Here is a 19,709-nt window from a genome sequence, read left to right on the forward strand (position 1 = left end):
CAGCAAATCACTGACTCATCAATATTTTTAGACTGCCTTTTAACCATTTCAGTTTGCAATCTGAGTTTATTTCCATTGTATTTGGCATATGCTTTCTTTAAGGACTGATTAAAAAAATGCTAGAATGTATTTAATCTTAATTGTAATTGACATTTTTTTGTTGTTTCCTGGAACAAAAACAATGGAATATGGAAAAGAAAATACCCTTAAAAGAACATATCTTCATAAATATTCACACACAGTATTTCTGTCTCTGTGTAATTTGTAAGTAAATCTCAGCACTGTCAATCTTTCAGTGCCATCTGCTTTTTGTAATAACGCTGTGCTCTCAGTCTTTTTGGTGTAGTTGTTTCAGTGGTACTGACATTGGGGACAAGGAAATTTCAGATTTATAGATTGGTCCGGTGTTGGACTAAATGTTTATTTTATTCAGTTCAGGTTATTGTTCAGGGCCTGATCTGTGATAAATGCCATGCCGTGTTGAAGGTCCTTCACTGCCGAATTTGTGGTGAGTGGCGTTCAATATTTAGGTTTTTTTGGCATTTTGAGCATTTGAGTTATCAGGGTAATAGAAACATTCTTTCTATTAGCAATTGCTGAAAGTTTCTGTGGCATATTGACTGGCTGAAAACAATATATCTAGATTGCAGTTATGTACATTTGAATCAGGAGGAGGCCACTTGGCCCCTCGAGCTTGCTCCACCATTCAGTAAGATTATGGTTGATTTGAATGTAACTTAAACCTCACATTCCTTCCTGTCCCGAAACCTTTCACTCCCTTGTTAATCAAAAAATTATCTTGCTCTGCCTTAAATATATTCAAAGACTGCCTTTTGAGGAAGTGTTCCAGAGGCTCGCTATCCTCCAAGAAGAAATTTCTCCTCATCTCTGTCTTAAATAAGCCACCCCTTATTTTTAAACAGTGAACCCTAGTTCTAGATTTTCCCACAAGAGAAAACATCCACTTTGTATCCACCCTGTCAGTCAATACCTCTCAGGATCTTAAAGGTTTAGATCAAGTTTATGTTGGGGCTTATTGGACTGGGGTTCTTGCCCAACTTTTGGAAAAAGATATACTACAGCATTTCAAAAAGGCAGCTCACCACCACTTTCTTAAGGACAACTATGGATGGGCAATAAATGCTGGCCACCCATGTCCCATGAGTGAATAAAATAAAAGATGGGTTTTCGTTTAATAAAAGCAAATTATTGCGGATGCTGGAATCTGAAACCAAAAGTGAAAACGCTGGAAAATCTCAGCAGGTCTGGCAGCATCTGTAAGGAGAGAAAAGAGCTGACGTTTTGAGTCCAGATGACCCTTTGTCAAGGGCTTGACAAAAGTTTGACAAAGGGTCATTTGGACTCGCAATGTCAGCTTTTTTCTCTCCTTACAGATGTTGCCAGACCTGCTGAGATTTTCCAGCGTTTTCTCCCTATGGGTTTTCATTTGTTGAAATCCTGTGGGTGCTAAATTTAAACTTGTTACCAACTCAAACTGTTCAGTGATGAACCCATGGCTAATTGTGTTTATATATAGAGTCATAGAATCTACAGTGCAGAAGGAGGCCATTTGACCCATCAAGCCTGCACCGACAACAATCCCACCCAGATCCCATCCCCGTAAACCCACATATTTACTCTCCTAATCCCTCTGGCACTCAGGCAATTTATCATGGCCAATCAACCTAACCCACACATCTTTGGACATGTATCTGGTGCAGTGAACATTTCTAAATTGGAAACACATATTTGAATATACATCTCATGCATTGAAATCTTTTTTCAGATTTATTTTAAGAAGCACACATTGTACTTCAATTTACATTAAGTCCTCCAATAGGTGGAGAACAGGCGCTTTATTTTGGTACTTTGCAGAAAATTTGAGTCTTTCTTGCCTGAACCTCAGGCTGTAATATTGATTTATGGATTGCTTTCCTTTGGGTTCTTTTCAGAATTATCGTAGCATTTGACAGACTAGTTTCCATTGTGGATTGATCTTTTGACATCTCAATGAATGGTGCCAAAATGGTTCGGGGAAAATCTAAAAGCAATCTGGAAGTGATAGTAAACTCAATATCTAAGATGTCCAGTCATTGCAGAACAGCAGTCAACAGAATTCTGAGCGACACTGCTAATTCAGTAGAGCGCAGGTCTCAAGCCATCACGGTGACATTGCCTGATATTCGAATCGGGTGACAGCTTGTGTACTGTTCATTTCTAGACATTGAAACACAAGGAAGATGATCAAAGCCTTGGAGCAATATAGAGAACGGCAAAAAGGCTGATAATTGTAGGATAAAGGGCGTTGGGTGCAAATAATTAAAAACAGCCTGTGCTGTTGAACCCTTTACCGCCACGATTTAATACTTGGTATGGTTTTCCAATGAGATTGCTGGTTAAAAACTGGAATCATTCAAACATTATTGAGATGCCACAGTTGGGGAGTTGTAGGCTTATATGAAGGGTGGTCTTGATGGGCTGAATGGAATGTTCATATATACTCTCTTTTCCTTGGTCTCTGTCACCTTGTCATTTTAATATTAGGGTTTAGGTGTCACCTAAGGTGCAGGTTGAAAACTCAGCAATGAGACAGTGCTGGGAATTTAGAATTGGAAGCTCTTCACGTGCAAAAAAGGAATTTTTTTATTTAAAATGTAGCTTTCCCCTCATTTTGTTTGCTATAGTGGGCTAATAAATGAAAACATCTGTGTTATATGAATGTTGATGTCCTGTAGATATGAAGGTATGTTGAGCTCAGAACACAGTCCGTAGAACACTGAGAAAGCATCCAAGAGCAAAGTAGAAGCCAGCAGTCAAGATATTGCTTCATTATATTTCGCATTCACTGACCTTTTCAAATGCTGAACATCTATCCCTTCTAGCAAAATCTAATTTGTTTCGGAAACATCGGTAATATAAAAGAGGCATGGGGATAAGGAAAATGTTAAAGTAAATATCAGTGGGTAGGCATTTTGTCAATTACCTGTTTGGACCCTCTCTCAGAAAATCAGCATTACTATTACCTGACCAATGTTCTTATCAGTTATTTTTGATTTGTTTTAAATAAAAAGGGGAAATGAAGCTTATTTAAAGTTTCTAATTTGGTTAGTTACATCTCAATTGGTAACTGAATTTTTGATGCTGATTTTTAAGCACTGCTCTTTGTAATCGTTTCTCTTCCCTTGCTAGTAAAATTGCAGTCAGTAGCCAACGCACTGTGGCTGATTGGCAGCATGGACTGTTTTTAACCATTGAGTTCTTTTAATGTGGTAGAACTTTTATAATAAACAGCAGTTTCAGACTAAGGAGGCATCCTAACCCTCGATGCCGGTCGCATTTTCCAGTATCTCTTGGTTGGGATGAGAGATGGTATTGGAACATAATTTTTTTCCAGAACTTACTGATGTAACATAAAATTTGCATTTAAAAAAATCCCTAAAATTACAGAAATGTTATTAGCAATTGTTGGAGTATTTGCTTTATAAAACCCACTTGTAAGCAGTGACTTGCAGCTGGTGTAATTAAAAACATAATTATTTTCCATGTAATCCGTCTTTGCTAGCATTTAAACTATCTCTCTTTTCTCCAAAAATAGAGCCTCGTGGGCATTTATGTACTATTTGCGTAACATTAACATTTTACACACAGAGCAGGGATGTAATTGGCTGACTTGTTGGGGCAGTCTCACTTGCTGTGTAATTCATAACTTTCGAAGAACAAGCTGAATCACTGAATATTTTTCCCTTTTGCACTTCCATCATTTTAATCTAATTTTGCCTGTGAGAAGACCGATTTATAGTGTTCCCTCTGAAGAAACTAGAGGTGACTGAGGGGCGCCAGAACACATCCACAGATTGCGGCAACTTTAAGGAGTAGGTGGCAATTACGTAGAATTTAATAATTTCATTCTGATTCTGCCAAACCTGTTCCCCTCTTGAAGTTAAATATTTAAATTACTATTTGTTTTAAAATCTGGTTAATTTCACTTAATTAATAGTTGCGTGTAGTATTTCTGCATATTATTAACCTATGGCCTACTGGTATTATCCAGAAACTCAGCTCATGTTCTGGGAACCAGGGTTCAAATCCTGCCATGGCAGCTGGTGGAATTTGAATTCAATAAAAAGTATCTGGAATTAAGAATTTACTGAAATCATTGTTGATTGTAGGAAAAACCCATCTGGTTCACTAATGTCCTTTCGGGAAGGAAATCTGCCATCCTTACCTGGTCTGGCCTTCATGTGACTCCAGAGCTGCAGCAACTAGGGATGGGCAATAAATGTGATGCCCATGTCCCACGAATGAATTACAAATAAACCTTTCTCATCTAACACCACCTGGCTTTTGGATCTCCGTGTGCCATCGCCCAAATCAGATTTAACAACCGTGCCTGCCCCATTCCCCCGAACCTTCTCACCCAAGTGGAAACATGTCAAGTGCCACGTTGTAAGCCAGTGACTTCCAAGTAACTGGGTCACCCATCTAAAGCAGGTGTGGAGCACCTTGAATGTACTTAACCAGGACTCCAGTATCACGTTTGGTGAAAAGCTGGGTGAGCCAGATATTGTGCAGTTTTTCCAGGTTTACTGTGGCCAATCCCACGTTCCTCAATAAGTGACATTTCAATATATGGTGGTAAGATCGTCCAATCGAAGTGACAGGGTTACATAGGCATTTTCCATTATCGGAGTGTCAATTAGGATCGCAAAGGTTAACAAAAAGTATGAAAGTCTTGTCATACTTTCATGACAAAAATGTAACGAGAAGAAAACAAGTGCAAGACAGAAATGGTAACAGATGTAATAATCTATATGCTTGGCTAGTGATCACAGTTTTTTAAGTTGACTAACCAGATGAGATCAAATCTTCTTGCCATGTAAATATTCTTATGAAGAAAATTGAGAAAGTTTGAAATGGCAAATGATTTAATTCATATTTAAGATTTGTTGTAATTAAATTGTAATGCAGTAAACTTTGAGATATCCGGCATTCTACTAACTACAATTTTTAATGTTCCCTTAATTTGAATTGTCATCAACCGGAAGCAATTGCAAAATTAAATGGAACCCCTTCCTGGATATTGTATTATCTTATACTTGCCATTTTAACTTTGTTGGAAGATTGGTGTAAAAAGAATACTGTTCTTTAATCCCTGAGTTAATCCACGCTTATAAGTATTGCGCTGTATTCCATTAGTAAATGCAATTTTCCATTAACAGCATTTTGGTGGCACGGTAGCACAGTGGTTAGCACTGCTGCTTCACAGCTCCAGGGACCTGGGTTCGATTCCCGGCTTGGGTCACTGTCTGTGTGGAGTTTGCACATTCTCCTCGTGTCTACGTGGGTTTCCTCCGGGTGCTCCGGTTTCCTCCCACAGTCCAAAGATGTGCGGGTTAGGTTGATTGGCCATGCTAAAAATTGCCCTTAGTGTCTGAGATGCGTAGGTTAGAGGGATTCATGGGTAAATATGTAGGGATATGAGAGTAAGGCCTGGGTGGGATTGTGGTCGGTGCAGACTCGATGGGCCGAATGGCCTCTTTCTGTACTGTAGGGTTTTGATGATTTCTATGGTTAACCCACATTGCCCATTTCCCTTGCATGCTAGATAATTTTACTGTACAAAGTATCAAGGATTTTAATTTGGAATGGACTGTGTGATTATAATAATGGTTTCGGGTCATCATTGCAAGGTGTAAAATGTGGCCAGTTATTTAATGTTAATAAAGACTGAATTTTACATAAAATATTGTGCTTTTGTCTGGTATACATCCAAAATATGTGTTTTTTAAAATTGGTTACATATTTTTGAAATGTCAATGGAATTTAAAAGCAAAAGATATGCAACTCTAAGTTGAATAACATTTTGATATAAATCGATGCATTTTTTGGTCACTTATTTACCATTTTAAAGTATATGAAGTCCGTTATATTTTCCTTGCAGTTACCAAGGTGTGTCTATCGACATCAATGCTTCAACGTCTTTTACGGGTACATCCTTAGAATTATCCAAGAGTGTTGGCGATAAATCTACTGAAGAGGTATTCAATTACGGAGAAAATGCAGCTCTCGAAGTTGTAGAAGATGCACAAGAAGAAATGGAAGGCTATGGTCAGGACGAATATGCTGAAGAGGGAGAAGGTGTGGAGTATGAAGACAACGACACAGAGCTTGGAGACGACCAAATGGATTACCCAGCAGAACAGGGCGAAGAAATGTACAATGATGAAGTGTTAGACCTTGAAATCAATGACCCTCTAGATGATGAATTTCAAGTAAGTCCTTTTCTGTTGTATCATTTCAGATAACACTTCATCACCAGGATCCAGGCTGATTTTAAAACTATTTCTGTCCCAGGGGAGGTGTGAAAATTAGACCTATTATCACTTGCTGTCAGTTTCTTTATCTCCTGTCTGACAAAGTTTATGTTGACAGCTTGTTTGGAGGTAGGCAATACTCTTCTGACAGGCTTAGAGACTGCTTGGCATTATGACCTTGAGGGTTGTATCTTTGTGAAAAAGCCTGCATTGTCTGATGCAGATACACTGCCAATTGTCAAGCACAGTTAAGGTGAAAGGTTTTTTATCAGCAGATTGGATGGGATCTGATTGAGCTCTGTAAAGGTGCATAGATTACTGACCTCTTTAGAATGTTAATTTTCCAGAAATGATTGATGTTCTCTGCATCCTTTCTTTCAGCACATAGCAGCTTTAAGCTGAATAAAGAGATTAACTCTTAGCTTTTGAGATGATCTCTAGTGTAGAAGCATTTATCATCATTAAGTGGGTAAAACCACATAAGTCAGTGCATTTCTGAATGGGAATAGAAGCTGTTCTCTACAGTGAATCTGTTATGACATGGAAAATTATTTTCGGGAAAATGATTAAAGCTGACATTTGACCAGAAAATTTAAATTCTTTCGAGTGATGTCGTAATTTTGAAACATACAAGAATATTTGTATGAGAAGAGCTTTCAGAATTCTCCAATATCACTTGAGATTTTAATATTGATTTTAGTGAATTATTGGGAAAATAATGTGGTGTAATTAAGCATTGTAGTATTTTAAATACAATTTTTTCCTCCCTACCCAAAAACGCGCACACTCTTCTGTGATGACTGATCAGTCCAATTTACCCTCATCTCTCGTGGATGCTCAATTCTATTTCTGCCAAGAAGTGCCCTAAGCAATGCAGGAAAATTCCCTTTTCAGAGACTCATTCAAGGCTAGCAAATTCATTCTATTGGGGTCAGTGTGAATGCCTGTCGAAACTGATTTGAATTTGCGTCTCCAGGCTGTTAACATTGTAACCTCTGGTAAATCTTTTGGATGTAAAAATGGCAGTAGAAAATGGAGGTTTACTGATGTTTTATGGAGCGTTTAAAAAAAAAAATTGGTTAAGATGTGTTATTGGGCCATGCTGACAGAACGTTACTGTGCATTGAACGCACATCTGTAGATATGACTCGAGCATACAGTGACACACACAGTAGTTGGAAAAAGTGAAACTATTCATTTTCTCAGCATCCTTGCCTCCTGCCTTGACTGCAAGAAAAAAATTTAAATATGGCATGACATCCATTTGCATTTTTTCAAATTGGAGATCACCAGATTCTTCAGTTTCTCCTGGCTGCAACATGTTTTTTTGTAATGCAGATTATGTAAATTATATAATTTTATTTTATATGGAAGTACAAAGGATGTATTGTGAAAAAGAATTGCACGGCTTCTTCTTTTGGGACCATGATAAATTGGGAGTTGGGAACAGGGAGGCCGTTCAGCCCTTTGAACCTGTTCTGCTATTCAATTAGATCATAGCTGACCCCTACCTCAACTTCATTGCTTCAGAGCTGATGTATACCTCTCCTACATTTACCCAACTTTCTTCCAAATCCCTTAATATTCTGACCCCTCAAAGACTTATGGATCTTCCTTGATAATTTAAAATGACCCAGCACCCATTGCTTTTTTGGTTAGTGTGTACCAGATTTCCACTGAATAAACATTTTGTTTTTTCATTTCATCCCTAAAATTCTTAGCTTCAGATTATGCCCCTGTTTTATTCTTGGAGAGGATGTAAGCTTTGCTGCTAAGTATAGCATTTGTTGTCCATCCCTATTTACTCTTAAGGTGTTGTTGAGCCACTGCCTTGAACTGCTGCAGCCCATCTATTACAGGTCCTAACCGTACTGTTAGGAAGGGAGTTTGAGGATTCTGGAATCCTGTCCAGTGAGAATGGAGAAATGTTGATGTAGTTCCAAGTCTGGATGATGTGTTGCTTGGAGGAGAGGTGATGGTATTCCCATGCCTCTGTTGCCCACATCCTGCTCGGTGATAGAAGTTGCTGATTTAAAGATGCTGCTGAAGCAGGCTTGGCAGGTGGCTGCAGTGGATCTTATCATTTGTATACACTGCTGCTGTGTGTAGGTGGAGGGAATGAATAATTAAGGTAGTGCTGATCAAGTGGGCTGCATATTCCTGGATGGTGTTGAGCTTGAATGTCATTGGAGCTGCTCTCATCCAGGTAAGTGGTGGGCATGGCATTCTATCCCACCCCAGACTTTAAAAAAAATATCATTTATGGGATGTGGGCATTGCTGGTTAGACCAGCATTTATTGCTCATCCCTACTTACCCTTGAGAAGGTGGTGGTGAGCTGCCTTTTTGAACCGCTGCAGCCCCTGAGGCGCAGGTACACTGACACCCACAGTGCTATTAGGGAGTTCCAGGATTTTGACCCAGCGATAATGACGGAATGGTGAAACATTTCCAAGCCAGATGGTGAGTGACTTGGAGGGGAACTTCCAGGTGGTGGTATTCCCAGCTTTTTGTCCTTCTAGGCGGCAGTGGTCGTGGGTTTCGAAGGTTCTGCCTCAGGAACCTTGGAGTGTTCCTACAGTGCAGCTTGTAGATGGTGCAAGGGGCTACCACTGTTCACCAGTGGTGGAGGAATTCAATGTTTGTGAAAAGGTAGCAATCAAGTGAGCTGCTTTGCCCTGGATTGTGCCCAACTGCTTGAGTGTTGGGGCAGCATGGTGGCACAGTGGTCAGCACTGCTGCTTCACAGTGCCAGGGACCCGGGTTCGATTCCTGGCTTAGGTCACTATCTTTGTGGAGTTTGCATGTTCTCCCCGTGTCTGCATGGGTTTCCTCCAGGTGCTCTGGTTTCCTCCCACAGTCTGAAAGACGTGCTGGTTAGGTGCATTGACTCGAACAGGTGCCGGACTGTGGCGACTAGAGGAATTTCGCAGTAACTTCATTGCAGTGTTAGTGTAAGCCTTACTTGTAACTAATAAATAAAATTTAGTGTTGTTGGAGCTGCACTTGCCCAGATAGGAGAGAATATTCCATTACCCTTCTGGCTTATGCCCTGTAGATGGTAGACAGTCTTTGAGGAGTCAGGGAGGATGAGTTACTCATCACTGGATACCTAGCCTCTGACCCCCCTCCACTCCTCCCCCTATTTTATCATGGTCCCGAAACAAGAAGCTTTTACATTCCAGGATTTGTACTTGTAAATTAACTAAAGTGCTTATTAAATTAGCAGAGTCTGCATCCAATTTTTTTGCATCCAGCCCTTATAACTTAGTCCTGATATAGTTTTGGTGAATCTGTGATATATTCCCTTCCAGGAATATATCTTTCCTGAAGTTGAGTGCTCAAAAGGAATGTCGTACTCCACATAGGGTCTGATTAACGCACTGTAGCATTGAAGCGTAGTTTCCAATGTTCCATTAGCTCTTTTGATTACGTTTTCTAGCTGTGCAAGATCTTTTAGTAATTTAGTGATTTATATACATGGATATCCAATTTCCTTTGCTCCTGCATTGCTACCACTTTCTCACCATTAGGAAAATATTCCGATTATTTTTCTTCAGGTCCCTCATACTTCCCCGCAGAACTTGTGATGTCATTTGCTTTATCTTATGTATGTTTGTAACTTCTCATCTCAACCATGCAACTTACCATCTATCCTAACTCGAGTATTACTTGCAACATTCTGTTCTTTCATCCAAGCCATGGTGATAATTTGAGACTCCAATGCAGATACCTTGGTTATCAAATTCCTCCAATCTCAATTTTTTCTTTTATCTCAACTTTCTGCTTCCAATTACCAGTGCATATCACAAAATGTTTCCAATTCCATGTGCTGTCATTTTAAAAAATCTCTTATGTGGAAAATATCAAATGCACTGTTGAAGTCTATATCGACCACATCCGAAGACACTCGCCTACACAATGCTGGTGATCTCAGAGAAAAGTATCAACTACGGTAGTCAGGCATTCCCTGCTCATTACAAATCTGTGCTGACTATCTGATCAGCTAATATTTGTTTGAGATTTTGTAAGTTTCCCACCATTTATATAGTGATAGGTTTGTAATAACCCGTGTTTTTCTCCCTCCCTTTTCAAATAACAGTGACATTTGCAATTTATAAATTTGAAATTGAGCACCACTGCATTCTAAATCTGGGTTCCAGCCTTAGTATGTAGGTTATGATAAGTGCAAATTGATAAAGCCAAGATATGCTTGAATCAAATTACATCACAACTCAACTTGAGAGTAGACAATTAAATGATTAAGTTACTGCAGATACTGGTTCCAAACAGCAAAACATTATTTGGTGTATACTAAAGTACGGCTTCAGATTTGAGGTTAAACTACTGAATATTGATATACTGACTGTTTGATATTTACAAGTTCTGGTGCAGGTACATCATGCGAGTTAGAATAAACGTATTCGGAGGACAAAAGGATATTTCCAGATAAATCGCTAATAGCTGAGTGATAACCTTTGTGAAGGAATGCTGGAAATGCACCAAGTTTGGCAAAATAGAAACAGTAAAACAAAATGGAAGATCGACTCAAAAACACCTTTTCCCTGCTATTATCAGACTTTTGAATGGATCTACCTTGCATTAAGTTGATCTTTCTCTACACCATAGCTATGACTGTAACACTACGTTCTGCACTCTCTCCTTTCCTTCCATATGTATGATGTGCTTTGTCTGTATAGTGCGCAAGAAACAATACTTTACACTGTATACTAATCTATGTGACAATAAATCAAATCAAAAGACTGGACTGAAGTAAATAATGTGGGGCTTGGGTGTGAAATCGTTAAAAATATCTGTTTTCCAAGCTCCAACGTATACATGTGTTCAGCAGGTCAGTACAAACTTGTAAGAAACCCATATCTACTTCTGTTTATGTAATAAATAGAGCTGCTAGTGATCAGTTGTGTGGTTAAGAGATTGCTTCACAATGATGCCTTGCAGTGACTACACCTCAGCTGTTTGAAATAGGAAGGAAAAATTATATGCACTTCCCAATATATTGAATTATACAATTTTCTGCAAGGGTAAACTTATCATTATTGTCAGGATGAAGACTATACCCAATTTTATGCCACAAACCAGGATATAGCTGGAGACCTGCAAACTCAAGACAATGAAGAATACGAAGAACCAGCAGCTGCCGATACACAGGAGCAAGTTGTCGAAACTGCCCAAGAACATGAAGAGGTAAGAACTTCAAAGTGTTTCCACAGAGGAATTTTGACACATTCAATAGTGGCTAAATTGTGGAATTGACAGTGGACAGGGATTCATCATCTCAACTGTGGACTGTTGGGGGAAGAATTAACAAACAGTTTGAAAAGCAGTTTTGCCTAATGATCTGCTTGCTTATGCATTAAACCATGCAAGCTACAAGACCCTAGGTTTGATTACCTGCCCATGCTGGTTTAATTAATCTTAGCAGGACACAGGCACCCCAGCTGAGCAGTTTTGCTGAAGTAGTGAGAAAAAGTATTTTGGGATAAGTGTTCTTCATAGCAATGTGAAAAGATGTTTACTTGTTTTTCAAGTCTCAACAACAACTTGCTTTTATCTCACACCTTTAACACTAAACATCCCAAGGTGCTTCACAGGAGTGTTATCAAACAAAACTTTACACTGTGCCACGTAATAAGCTATCGGGACGAATGACTGGTAGTTTGATAAAGTGATGGGTTTTAAGCAGAGTCTTAAAGGAGAAGTGCAAAGTGATTTAGCGAGGGAATTCCAGAGCTTACGGTTTAGACAGCTGAAAGCACGACCATCCCCGGTGGTTGATTAAAATCAAGAGGTGTGTAAGAAAGCAGACCAGGAGAAATGTATAGATCTTGGAGGGTTGTCAGGCCGGCAAGGGTTCATAGGATCATAGAATCCCTACAGTGTAGAAAAGGCCATTGGGCCCATCGAGCCTGCACCAACTCTCTGACAGAGTATCTTACCCAGGCCTTCAACCCTGTCCAATCCTTGTAACCCCACACATTTTCACATGGCTAATCCATCTAACCCACTCATCTTTGGTGTTTGGGAGGAAAGCAGAGCACCCGGAGGAAACCCACACAAACACTGGGAGAAATACAAACTCCTCACAGACAGTCACCCAAGGCTTGAATTGAACTGGCTCCCTGGCGCTGTGAGGCAGCAGTGTCACCATGTCGCCTGTTTACAATGATAATTGCAACGGTTACAATGATAATCATGAGAATTTTATGTTTGAGGCATTGCTGGAATGGAACAAATGAAGGGTAATGGATGAATGGGACGTGGTGTGAGTTAAGGTACAGACAACAGAGTTTTGGATGAGTTCAAGTTTATGGAGGGTCTAAACAGGTAAGCTGACCAAGAAAGTGTAGGAATAGTCAAACCTAGAGGTAACGTTAGCATGGTTGAGGTTTTGCAGCAGTAGGTGACCTCCAGGAAGTGCAAGTAAATGGTAACATAATGAACAACTGATTTCTATTACAAACTATCTTGGTAGGACCAGGACCAATGTTCTGGGTGTGGTGTTTGCTCATGCTCTATAGGAGGATTTAAACTAGAATGGCAGGGGGATGGGATCCTGAGCAGGGAGATGGAGGAGGGAGAAACAAGGATAGAAACAAAAGAAAGAAGAGTGGAAAGCAGAAAACACAAGGGCAAAAACAAATGGGGCCATAACGCAAGATAAAGCTAAAATGTCTAACAGGGTTAAAAGGGAAAATCTAAAGCCTTTGTGACTCAATGCATCGAGCATTCACAATAAGGTGGATGAATTAATAGCGCAAATGAGATATAAATGGTTATAATAAAATTGCAATTACAGGGACAAAGCTGCAGGGTTACCAAGGATGGGAACTGAACATCCAGGGGTATTCAATATTTAGGAAGGACAGATAAAAAGGGAAATGAGGTGGGGTAGCATTGTTACAAAAGGTGGAAATCAATGCAGTAGCAAGAAACTATATTGGCTCAGAAAATCATTGTGTAGAATCTGTGTGGGGTGGAGATGAGAAATACTAAGGGGCTGAAAAATTAGAGGTTCTCTATAGGCTCCCAAACAATAGTGGAGATATAAGGGCATGTATTAAACAAGAAATCAGAGATCCATGTAATAAGAGTACAACTGTAATCGTGGGTGACTTTACCTATAGATTGGACAAACCAAACTCGCAATGGTATAGTGGATGAGGAGTTCCTGGAATGTGGTTGTGATGGTTATTATTTAGACCAATATGTTGAGAAACCAACCAGAGAACAAGCTATTCCAGACTGGGTACTCTGAAATGAGAAAGGATTAATAAACAGTCTTGTTGAAGAACAACCATAATATGGTAGAATTCTTCACTGTGGTGGAGAGTGAAGTAGCAGTGAGCTAAACACAAGATTAAAGGCAAAATACTGCGGATGCTGGAACATAGAAACATAGAAAACTACAGCACAAAACGGGCCCTTCGGCCCCACAAGTTGTGCCGAACATATCCCTACCTTTTAGGCCTTCCTATAACCCTCCATCCTATTAAGTCCCATCTACTCATCCAGGAGTCTCTTAAAAGACCCTATTGAGTTTGCCTCCACTACCACTGACGGCAGCCGATTCCACTCGCCCACCACCCTCTGTGTGAAAAACTTCCCCCTAACATTTCCCCTGTACCTACCCCTCAGCACCTTAAACCTGTGTCCTCTCGTAGCAGCCATTTCCACCCTGGGAAAAAGCCTCTGAGAGTCCACCCGATCTATGCCTCTCAACATCTTATATACCTCTATTAGGTCTCCTCTCATCCTACGTCTCTTCAAGGAGAAAAGACCGAACTCCCTCAGCCTATCCTCATAAGGCATGCCACTCAATCCAGGCAACATCCTTGTAAATCTCCTCTGCACCCTTTCAATCTTTTCCACATCCTTCCTGTAATGAGGCGACCAGAACTGAGCACAGTACTCCAAGTGGGGTCTGACGAGGGTCTTATATAGCTGCATCATTATCCCCGGACTCCTAAACTCAATCCCTCGATTGATAAAGGCCATTGATCAATCCGTTGATTGATAAACCTGAAACAAAAACACAAAATGCTGGAAAATCTCAGTAGGTCTGACAGCATCTGTGGAGTGAGAATAGAGCCAATGTTTTGAGTCAGGATGACCTTTCATCAGAGCTGAAGACAAGCAAAATCAGACAAGATTTATACTATGGGGATAGGGGGCTTTGGGGTGTTGTAATTGATGGGAATGGCATAGCTGAAAAGACAAATGAAATGTAAATGGTGATGATAAAGGCTGAAAACGGTGCTAAGAGCATACCGTTGTTTGTCCTGGAGATACTTGTAATCCTGGGTGGATTCAAAAGATGAGCGATGGAACTTCAGTTGGAATCCACTTGGGGTAAGTCAGAGATGGAGACAGTCGCTGAGCAAGGAAATATGGATGTGAAAGTGAGTTTTGGTAAACACCTTGTCGAACACCAGGAGGGAAATGGAAAGCAATGAAGGTGGACAGGGTAAAAGGGACAAACGGTAATTCTGTTGGAGAGGAGTAGTACCTCTTCAGGGTAGGCATTTTTGGAACAGAAGAGAGGAGAGAAAAAAAGGGAGAATTACAGACCAGTTAACCTGTTATTAGTAGTGGGGAAGATGCTAGAATCTATTATTAAATACATGATAACAGAATATTTGGAAAGCATTAACTGGATTGGACAAAGCCAGCATGGGTTTATGAAAGACAAATCATGATTAACAAATTACTGGAGCTTTTTGAGGATGTGACTAGTAGAATAGATAAGAGAGAACCAGTGAATGTGGTGTATTTGGGCTTTTGGTACAAGTTTGGTGGGCAAAGTTAAAGCATATGAGTTGGGAGTAATGTATTGGCATGGATTGAGAATTGGTTGACAGGAAACAGGGTGGCAATAAATGGGTATTTTTCCCAGTGGCAGGCAGTGACTAATGGGGTACTGAAGGGATCAGCGATGTGGCTCTAGCTGTTCATGACATATGTAAATGACTTGGATGAGGGAACCAAATATAATATTTCCAGCACTAAGATAAAAGTGAATTACTGAAGATGCTGAAATCTGAAACAAAAACAAAACATGCTGGAAAATCTCAGCAGGTCGGACAGCATCTGTGGAGAGAGAATAGAGCTAATGTTTCAAGTCTGGATGACCCTTCATCAGAGTTCCAATGAAGAGTCATCCAGACTTGAAACATTAGCTCTATTCTCTCTCCACAGATGCTGTCCAACCTGCTGAGATTTTCGAGCATTTTCTGTTTTTGTAACATTTCCAAGTTTGCTGATGTCACAAAACTGGACAGAATTGAGAGTTGTGAAGAGGATGCAAGGAAGCTTCAAGGTGATGTGGACAAGTTGAATGAGCGGGCAAACACGTGACGGATGCAGTGCAACGTGGCTTAATGTGAAGTTGTACACGTTGGAATGAAAAACAGAAAGGAAGAGTATTATTTAAATAGTGATATATTGGTGAGTGTGGATGTACAAAGGGATCTGGGTGTCCTAGTACACTAGTCTCAAAATGGAGGCAGATGCACCAAGCAATTATGAAGGCAAATGGTAAGTTGGCTTTCATTGTAAGAGGATTTGAGTTCAGAAGTAGGGACGTCTTACTGCTGTAATAACTTGGTGAGACCACACCTGGAGTATTGTGTATAGTTTTGGGGGTCTCTTACCTAATAAAGGATTTACTTGCCAGAGAGGGAGTGCAGCAGAGATTCACTAGGCTGATACTGGGGTTGGTGGGACTGTTCTATGAGGAGAGATTGGTTCAACTGGGTCTGCATTCAGTGGAATTTAGAAGGATGAGAGGAGATCTGATTGAAACATGTAAAATTTAATCAGGGCTGGACTGACTAGATGCAGGAAGGATGTTTTCCCTGGTTGAGAAATCTAGACATGATGTGGAGATGCCAGCGTTGGACTGGGGTAAACACAGTAAGAAGTTTAACAACACCAGGTTAAAGTCCAACAGGTTTATTTGGTAGCAAAAGCCACGTGGCCTTTGCTACCAAATAAACCTGTTGGACTTTAACCTGGTGTTGTTAAACTTCTTACTGAGAAATCTAAAACCAGGGGACACAGTCTGAGGATATGGGGTAAATCATGTGGATTAAGATGAGGAAACATGTCTTCACTCAGAGTAATGAATCTGTGGAATTCTCTACCACAGATGTGCTGGTTAGGTGCATTGGCCATGCTAAATTCTCCCTCAGTGTACCCGAACAGGTGCTGGAGTGTGGCAACTAGGGGATTTTCACAGTAACATCATTGCAGTGTTAATGTAAGCTAATGTGACACTAATAAATAAACTTTAAAAGGCTGTAGAGGCCAAGTTACTGTAATCAAGAAAGAGAGAGATAATTGTTTTAATGGCATCAAGTGTTATGGGGAGAAAGAGGGAATGTGGCATTGAGGTAGAGGATCAGCCATGATCATATTGAATGGCAGAGCAGCTCAAAGGGCCACATGGCCTCTTCCTCTTAAATTCTCTGTTCCTGTGTGAGCTGAAGATAACTGAACTTCTAGAGTGCTGTACATTTTTTTTGGAATATTTAATGCTCAACATTTCCAATAATGTTTGCAAGTCCTCTTTGTAAATTGTGAAACAAGAATTAGAATTGGCATTTACCATCATTCACTGAAAGTTCCCAACAGTGACTCCCTTGCTGGTTTGGATGCATTTTCTGACCTCACTCCTTTATACTAAAATACACAGTGTTGCGTTAGGAATGCTACCATGATAGTAGGAGTAGCTTTGTTGATGGTGTTAACCTATAGATTTAAAGCACTTCCGTTTCTGCTGGATAGTTTCTTTTCTTTTTTATCCCCTTTCTCTCGTTTTGAATTTGTAATCTGTTCTCTAATCTCTTTTCCCAAATAAGAAAACTTTTCTCGAGTTGGCTCTCCACCCTTATTTTTTAAGTGAAAGTAATTTTTCAAGAAGAAGAAAATATAATATTATATAGGCTCATAACTGAAAGTACCTATCTTCCATGTTATAATTTTATATCCATGTTCATCTGACTGCTGTTTCTCATATTTGTTAAATTCTCCTTTATGGAACTTTAGATGTCTGTATAACGTGTTTGGCAGAATTGCATGAAGTTCAGCTTATCTTTAATGTCCTCTTGGCATTGCATGGTGAATGCTGGCATGATTTCTTAACTGCACATAACATTTTCGCTTTTGGATAACTGGTACACTTTTTGCAAGAGAAACCTTGGGGCCAGAGAGCTCAATTCCAGTTGAGATACAATAGATTTAACAGCAGTGAAAAATAATGTTATTTGTCATGAGTAGAGAATGGTAACCTGATCATTTCTAGAATTTTACTGATGTATCGAGCAATCATTTTAAACGTGTATCCTTCAAACATTCAGACATTGATATTCTGAGGAATTTTGAAGCAGAATTTCTGTCACAATATATTTTCAGCCTGTACTCGAGACTGCACTTTGGAACTTCTGGAGATTTTCATCATGTTTGGAATGGCCTTTTGAAAAATGATTTAAGATATTCATAAATAGAAGAAACATTGAGTGTGAGCCCCAACAAAAACTTGTTCATATGTTCTTGATGGTAGCATTCAATTTTAGGCAGTAATTGAACAAAAGCTGTGTGAACTCTTTGTTTGGTGATATGTATGCCTTTGTAAAAGGAGATGGCAAAATTGTCCATGATAATGAATAACTACCCATAATTTTTCAGAAAACAGGCAGCTTTTACATTGCAATGAAAATATTATATTCCAAATGCTATGCTATAATCATCTATTGGTAAAACTCTTTACAGCTTCCTAATAGTTTCTTGTTTTACTCATTGTTTCAGTTCCATTTCTTGGAAATGCTTCCTAGCTTCAGCTTGTTCATTAACTTCACTCTTCCCTGTTCACACCTTTGTGGGAATTCTACCATCAATTCTGGAGATGATCCAGTAATGAAAACCTTCAATGAATCTATCCAAGCCAATCTAACAGGAGCCAGAAGAGCAACAGTTCAGGAGACACAGATCAGTTTTAATGCAATTTGTGAATGAGACGTCTGTCCTGAGCATTCACTATTAGCTACTTTTCAAATGGTATTGTCTGAAATATTTTCAATCTGAAATACATAAATAGAAATAAGAAAATTACAGTTAATGTATCAAGTAAGATCTAACTTATTTAAACTCCTAATCAGTATAAAGAAAATGCTATATTAAGTGTAACACTTGACTGTTATTTAATGCACTGGTTGAAGCTATATCAGTTATATTGCTTTTTCCCTACCCTACACCACTCTGCTGGCCAAGATTTTAAAATTCATTCTTAGTATGTGTGAGGTCATTGGCAAGGCCAGTGTTTATTGCTCATCCCTAATTACCTTTGAGAAGGGGTGGTGGTGAACTGCCTTTTGAGGGAATTTCAGGATTTTGACTTTGACAGTGGAGGAATGGTGATATAGTTCTAACTCAGGAGGGATGTGGCTTGGAGGGGAATTTCAAGTTAGTGATGATCTCATGTATCTGCTTCCTTTGTCCTTCTAAATGGTAGCGATTGTCAGCTTGGGAGGTGCTACCTAAGGAGCCTTAGCAGTGTATTTTTCAGTTTGTGTACACTGCTGCCACTGTGTATTGGTGATGGAGGGAGTGAATATTTATGCGTGGGGTGCTAATCAAATGACTGCTTTGTCCTGAATAATATTGATGATCTTGGATGTTTCTGCATTTCTGCATCCATCCAGGCAAGTAGAGACTATTCCATCACACTTCTGACTTGATCCTTGTAGATGGTGGACAGGCTCTGGGGAGTTGGGAGGTGAGTTACTCACTGGAGGATTCCTAGCCCCCGACCTGCTCTTGTCGCCACAGTACTTACATGGCTAGTTCAGTTTAGTTTCAATGGTAACCCCAGGATGTTGATAGTGGGTGATTCAGCAGTGGCAATGCCATTGAATGTCATGGGGAGATGCTTGTATTCTGTTTGTGGAGATTGTCACAGCCTTGCATTTGTGTGGCAGGGATAATACTTTTCACTTATCAACTCAAGCCTGGATATTGTCCAGGCCTTGATGCAAAGAACAATACAGCACAGGAACAGGCCCTTTGGCCCTCCAAGCCCGTGCCACTCCCTGGTCCAAACTAGACCATTATTTTGTATCCCTCCATTCCCACTCCGTTCATGTGGCTATCTAGATAAGTCTTAAACGTTCCCAGTGTGTCCGCCTCCTCCACCTTGCCTGGCAGCGCATTCCAGGCCCCCACCACCCTCTGTAAAATATGTCCTTCTGATATCTGTGTTAAACCTCCCCCCCCTTCACCTTGAACCTATGACCCCTCGTGAACGTCACCACCGACCTGGGGAAAAGCTTCCCACCATTCACCCTATCTATGCCTTTCATAATTTTATACACCTCTA

The 19,709-nt window shown here is 39.9% G+C and overlaps 1 protein-coding gene across 5 annotated transcripts in view; it reads left to right on the forward strand.

Moving 5' to 3' along the window:
- Positions 1-19,709, forward strand: part of rbm33a (RNA binding motif protein 33a) — a 173,088-nt gene that overhangs the window by 50,955 nt on the left and 102,424 nt on the right. For 3 of the 5 annotated variants that reach the window (XM_078232260.1, XM_078232278.1, XM_078232295.1), the window contains exons 5-6: positions 5,942-6,272; positions 11,381-11,521. In XM_078232260.1, the coding sequence (XP_078088386.1) occupies positions 5,942-6,272; positions 11,381-11,521 (472 nt within the window). The remainder of the gene's footprint in view (positions 1-5,941; positions 6,273-11,380; positions 11,522-19,709) is intronic. The other 2 variants (XM_078232269.1, XM_078232286.1) reach the window with 2 other exon arrangements.

This window comes from Mustelus asterias, chromosome 2 (genome assembly GCF_964213995.1).
Source record: "Mustelus asterias chromosome 2, sMusAst1.hap1.1, whole genome shotgun sequence".
In the NCBI taxonomy this organism is placed as follows: Eukaryota; Metazoa; Chordata; class Chondrichthyes; order Carcharhiniformes; family Triakidae; genus Mustelus; species Mustelus asterias.